Below are 6,000 nucleotides of genomic sequence, written 5' to 3'. Positions count from 1 at the left end.
TTCCATAAAAGGATTGGCAGGATATAGATGGGTGACTTGGTCCATGTGGCTTTCTGTCGTCCATCTTGGTTTAGAGACATGTATCATGCACTTACACTGACTTGGCACTGAGTGGCAGTGTATGGGATGATGCAATAGGGTCCTATGTCGTGGCTGATGGTGCAACTATGCAAAAAAAAAACAATGCATATACAAGAAAACTCCTTTTGAATAGCTGTCCACTGTAGTGACCTCTATGCATGAAAGGGATAATTTGCAAATACATTCTTTAAAAATCAATGTGATTTTCTGGATTATTTTTTTTACTCATTTTGTCTCTCATAGTTGAGGTATACCTAGGATGAAAATTACAGGCCTCTCATCTTTTTAAGTGTGAGAAATTGCACAATTGGTGGCTGACTATATACTTTTTTGCCCCACTGTATATGTGTGATATTATAATCCTTCTAGTTATTCTCTCCTTGTCAGAGCCAGCCTTCAATCGTGGGACTTAGGTGTGTTGACTGGGGAAGCTGAACAAGTTTTAATCTGCATTTTATAATACTGAACTTTTACCTGATTATTTATATAATACACTTTTGTAAACATTTGAACTTGAGGCCGCGTCCCAGTCCATCCTCTTACTCTTATCTGCGTGACTTGTCTTAAGGGCTCGTATTGGGGAACCCAGGTTCGCGTTAAGTATCCTAACCCCCTTTATTATCGCAGCCCCCCCCCCCCCCAGGTAGGTCACACTTGTTAGTGTGTGTGTGTGTGTGTGTGTGTGTGTGTGTGTGTGTGTGTGTGTGTGTGTGTGTGTGTGAGATCCTTGTGGCTGCTGACTGTGTTCAGGTGGACAGCAATATTGAGGCTGTGAATCATGTGTCAATGATGAATAAATGCCCACACCGGGTAGTATTTGGACGTTCTGCCTCTGCCTCCTTGCTTGGTCGGGCCGCTCAATTGGTGTCAGAAGTGGGATTTACCAAGTGAGGTGAAAATGACGAGAGGAAAGAAGAGCGACCAAAGAGAGGAGCCAGATGACGGTGTGGCTAGGCCTGGAACTGACCAGGGGGCCACGGCTGTTAAACCAGGGGGCAAGTTTGAGGAACTGACTGAGATGATGATGTCATTCATGCAGTCTCAGACAGCCAGAGACAAGCAGGAGGAGTGCCGTTTGAGGAGCATGGAGCAGCAGTTCACACGGATACAGGAACAGGTATCCCTGATAAAAGAGGAACGGAGACTCCGGAGGCAAAACGGCAGATTGGCTGAAGAGCTCGACTGCATCAACGTCTGGTATGGGGACCAGACCCAAAGAAAAAAAAAAGTGATGCAGCTGATTAAAGAGTACCGCATGGAGCTTCGGGAGCAGGACCGTCAGAAGCAACAGAAGGAGGCGAAGCATATCATGGAGCGTCAGCAGCTGGAGAGACGGAGACAGGCAGAGCTCTCGGCCCAGAAGGCCAGAAAGGAGGAAGAAAAATCGAAGCGAGAGGAGCTGGTAAAAATCCTGGAGGAGAATAACCGCCAGATGAAGAGTGAACTGGAGCGAGCGGCCGCTGAGAAGCTGGAGAAGGTCAACAGCAGCCTACAGCGTCACCTGCAGCGCAGCACGGAGGAGAAGGAGGAGCGCCAGAGGGAGCTCACCGGGATGAAGGGGCAGATAGCCACTCTGATGCAGGTGCTGCAGTTCCGGGCGGACCCCGCTCAGCTGGAGAGGAAGCTCTACTCATCTGAACGGCGGCTCAAACAGACTCAGAGTGACAAGATCAAACTGCAGCTCAGAGTGGAGGAGCTGCAACACAAGTATGAAGCAAAAGGGAATCAGATCCCGAAGAGGGAGAAAGAGAAGCTTCTTTTCGACATCACGCCCCCCTCTGAGGAAACCATGCTGCACAAGGGGAAGCAGAAACACCGGGCGGAGTGGAGACCCATGGAGGAAGCCAAGATTCTTAAAACACTGTAGTTTCTGGGGAGAGGGGTAAGGAAATGTAACGGAGGTGATCTCTGGGGCCATAGATCTCGGCCTCCGTTACGGATAATATAGCTTCATATTTGGCGAAGTATTGATCTGTTCTACACTAAAACATGGCACAGGAAGAATGTGAATATACATGTCATTTATGCATCTATTTGTCACGATCTGTCTGTTTTAGTTTGTCTATCTCTTATTTTATTTTGAAAAGTGTTCCCCGTCTTGTCTGTTACTGGTGATTGTGGCCACCTGGTGCCCTGTTTTGTCTCCTCCCCCCTCACACGTGTGTGTGTGTGTGTGTGTGTGTGTGTGTGTGTGTGTGTGTGTGTGTGTGTGTGTGTGTGTGTGTGTGTGTGTGTGTGTGTGTGTGTGTGTGTGTGTGTGTGTGTGTGTGTGTGTGTGTGTGGGTGTGTGTGTGTGTGTGTGTGTGTGTGTGTGTGTGTGTGTGTGTGAGATCCTTGTGGCTGCTGACTGTGTTCATGTGGACAGCAATATTGAGGCTGTGGATCATGTGTCAATGATGAATAAATGCCCAGGTATTGACTGCTTCACTTTTGTTGTTGGATATAAACAGGAATTATTACAGCGAATAGAAAACTGTATTAGTAGTTATTGGTATCTATTGTTTAGGGATTGACTCAAAGTGTACAAATACCTTTAAGACTTAATTTCTGATGAAGTTCTAGGAACCAAGTTGTCATACTTAGCAGGAAAAGATGACTTGCAGTGTTGGTTGTCCTTTGGGTCTGTCAATAAGAAGTACAAGTTGGAAAAACGTGTAGCAAAATGTAAAATAAAACACCCTTAAGATTGAACCAGTCAAATGAATAATGCTGCTGTTCTGTGTCGCCATCTAGTGGTTATTTGGTCAATCCAAGAGACAAAAACAATATGACTTGTTTTAGAGTTTTATTGGGAAGTTAACATGATTTGTAACAGCTTTCAAAAGTGTGAATAAAATATATGAAGAGCTTTGCAGTAGAGATGCAAATATATGTTGATTCATTTATAAAGGAAATATAAAAGGATAAATGTAAATAAAGGACATCATGATAGTAGCATATGTGTAAGCCAGGTTTTCTCGCCTGCACAGACACATAAATCAGTCATCTTTAGAAAACAGTGGAGCTGATTAAAGGCACTGATTCCATTTGAAAATAATTATAATAATCCACACATGCAAACAAACAATCAAAAAAGACACCAGTGATTCTACATTTGAACCGATGATCAGATAATGAATCATTTAGGATCTGTATTAAGATGGACAAAACATTCCCAGTCTTAATCATGGATGTCATATGACGCTATTAAATAAAAGAGAATAAGACAATATAAAAAAATGTACACTAAATTAAAATAATGAATCACATATTATTGGGAATTTTTATATTATCAGAATCTTTGGTATCTTATTTTTACAGTTTTACCTTTTCCATCTAATTTTTCTAATTTTCTCACCAACACTTTCTGACTCAAAGGTGAGAGGGCATTGAATATATGATATTAAAACTGTCCTGACAAGAGACAAGATATGTAACAATAAAAAGGAAAATAAAAATTATATGTGAGAAATAAAAAGTGATTAATTGTTTATCTTTAAAAAAGTTGGTCATCCATTTTACTTGATTGATTTTATAATGTTTATATTCATTTGTTTATATTGTCAGTTTCCCACGTATGAATTGTTTATTTGTTCCTCTATCTAAATCAAATCAAATAATAAATACACATTTTCATCCTAAAGTCTGTATCTAGTGTAAATGACAGACTGAGATAATGACTGGGGGAGTGGTGCATTCAGGGACTGCCCGGAAACATGACATCCAGAAGAGAAATCATGATTAGTTACCTGCAGTGTGGGGGTTTTGACATTGTATGTTTAGACAAGCAGCAGCAACACAACGCTCCCAGTTAAACATTCATGATATTTGGTCTTTAAAGCAGCTTAGGATTTATACAATAAGTATATAATAAAAAGTGTATATTGCACAGGATGAGCAGAAGCGGACGCTGCTGTTAGTAATAATCAGAATCTCCTGACCTGCACAGTTCAAACGTAATGTTAACAACACAGACATATAGCTTTGTGTGCGTTATGTTTGGCATTAAATCAGTCTGCAGTGAAACTCTCAGACAGCCTGAGTGGGACCCACCCTCATCTGAGACTGAAGACCCCTCAGAGGATCACACAGCTGGAAGGGGACGCCTCTTCACTGCTGGACACAGAATAACATGTTTCAAATCCTATTTACTCAAACCATTTCAATGTCAGACAGTCACCATTTTGAAATGTAATAGTTCAATATCTGCTCATATGTCTTTAGCAGGAACCATGGACCAAAAGACAACTGAAAACCCCCCACCTGTGCTCTGGAGCGTCAGTCGGCTTCAGCCTCTTGGGGGCGCTGCCCTCCGACTCAGACGCGGGCCTCTGACTCTGCTCACTGGTCTCAGAGCCCACCTGAGGAGAGGGACAGAGGTAAACCTCAATATGATGGAAACTGCTTGAGAATTATTAAAGTCTCAGAAAACTTGGTTTTAAATCTAAATATTTCTCTGGAAAATTAAAATATTTAAGACTGAATAAGAAGACACAAAAAGTTGAAAATAACTGTTTAGTTATTGATTAAGGGTCAAATACACAAAAAACGAATTTATATCAAAACTATAAAAGCCGAAATAGGCAAATAAGGGTGTTTGCTGTTGTAATACATGTTTGGACCACAAGAGGCTGAAACGCACCACTACCCAATGTTCTAAATGTGGCATTCATGTTTTACATTTGCAGGTCACCCTTGAAAAAGAGATCTTTTGATCTCAAGGGGCTTTCACCTGGTTAAATAAAGGCTACAAACAAACAAACAAACATTCTCCATGTACTCTGATAACAGAAACATATATTCTGTTTTTTAACATGTGGTAGTACTGTGATGTTTTTATTATACTTATGTACTCTTATATACCTACAGGGGCCATTTTTGGACAAGGTATCTGTGTCATTCTGTGTGTAGGTGACAACATTTAAGGTTGAGTTAGAAACATGGATGTTGTCAGAGCAAGTGCTGGAACTAAGGGTGTAGGAACTGGGAAGGGGCCATTGGACCCCCCCCACTGGCTGGATTTGGTGTGATCCCATTGCAAAAAGGTCTCTAGTTTTAATCTGTTCTAACTGTATTTACCTGTAAAACAAACATCTTTGCATGTGTTTCAATCTTTTTGTGTGTGTGTGTGTGTGTGACACCCACCATGGTTCTCTTCCTGCCGGGAGTGCTGCTGCTGCTGCTCGGCGTGTTGTGGCTGTCGGCGGCTGATCGGAGGGGTCTCCGGCACAACTCATCCCTCTGATGGACCACTGTCTCCTTAGACTGCAGCTTCCTGTACAGAGAATACACTCAATTTATCAGTTTCGACAAAACTACAAATGAAACATACATTTCAAGGGAAAAACATATTTATACGTGTGCGGTAAGGCTTCTAAATGACCTCAAATATACAGTAACATATCACATTTCTCTCCTGACAGGCCTTGTTGCAACTACTCTTTTTTGCCATCTATCTACTTATCTGTCTTACACCTGCATTCTTCCTAATGGCCAGCAGGGGTCGGCTCAACTGCTTGTAAAAATAAGTCATAATGTATAGAAGTCTATGAGAAAATTACCCAACTTCTCATTTAATCTATTTCCTCAGTAAACATTTTCCTCGTGATTGTATGTTCTTATTTGCTAGATTCTTCAATACAACATGACGTTCATTTAGTAAACAATGGACAATTTAGGGTAAAATAGGCAATAAAGCAGGGTAGAGTTAGGGGCGTGGCTACCCTGTGATTGACAAACCGCTACAGTAGCAACCTTTCAGAGGGTATCAATCTGTGGGTACATATTAATGGTCACAAGCTTGTTTTTGGGTGCTTTGGTTTGTCATCTTTGAACTTAACCCGTTCACACTTTTTTCAGTTCATAAAATACTTTTTGGCTGGACTGAGAGACATAAGGAGTTGGTGGTTTTTTTGGGCAACTTTGCTTATTTGCAAGCCA

General features: G+C 41.6%; 2 protein-coding genes across 2 annotated transcripts in view; one reads left to right on the top strand and one right to left on the bottom strand.

Moving 5' to 3' along the window:
* The first annotated feature begins 979 nt into the window (after positions 1–979).
* LOC117547146 (inner centromere protein A-like) lies at positions 980–2,069 on the top strand. The gene has a single exon (XM_034217677.1). The coding sequence runs from the start codon at positions 980–982 to the stop codon at positions 1,946–1,948; it is 969 nt and encodes a 322-aa protein (XP_034073568.1). The 3' UTR covers positions 1,949–2,069.
* A 783-nt stretch (positions 2,070–2,852) lies between these two features.
* The window catches only part of arhgef39 (Rho guanine nucleotide exchange factor (GEF) 39), a 45,420-nt gene continuing 42,272 nt past the window's right edge, over positions 2,853–6,000 (bottom strand). The window contains 3 exon segments of the mRNA XM_034217655.1: positions 2,853–4,176; positions 4,324–4,421; positions 5,206–5,335. Coding sequence (XP_034073546.1) covers positions 4,137–4,176; positions 4,324–4,421; positions 5,206–5,335 — 268 coding nt within the window. The 3' untranslated portion in view covers positions 2,853–4,136.

Source organism: Gymnodraco acuticeps, unplaced genomic scaffold (genome assembly GCF_902827175.1).
Source record: "Gymnodraco acuticeps unplaced genomic scaffold, fGymAcu1.1, whole genome shotgun sequence".
Classification (NCBI taxonomy): domain Eukaryota; kingdom Metazoa; phylum Chordata; class Actinopteri; order Perciformes; family Bathydraconidae; genus Gymnodraco; species Gymnodraco acuticeps.
The sequence above is the reverse complement of the archived record's forward strand: the minus strand, read 5'-3'. Positions and strand labels throughout refer to the sequence as shown.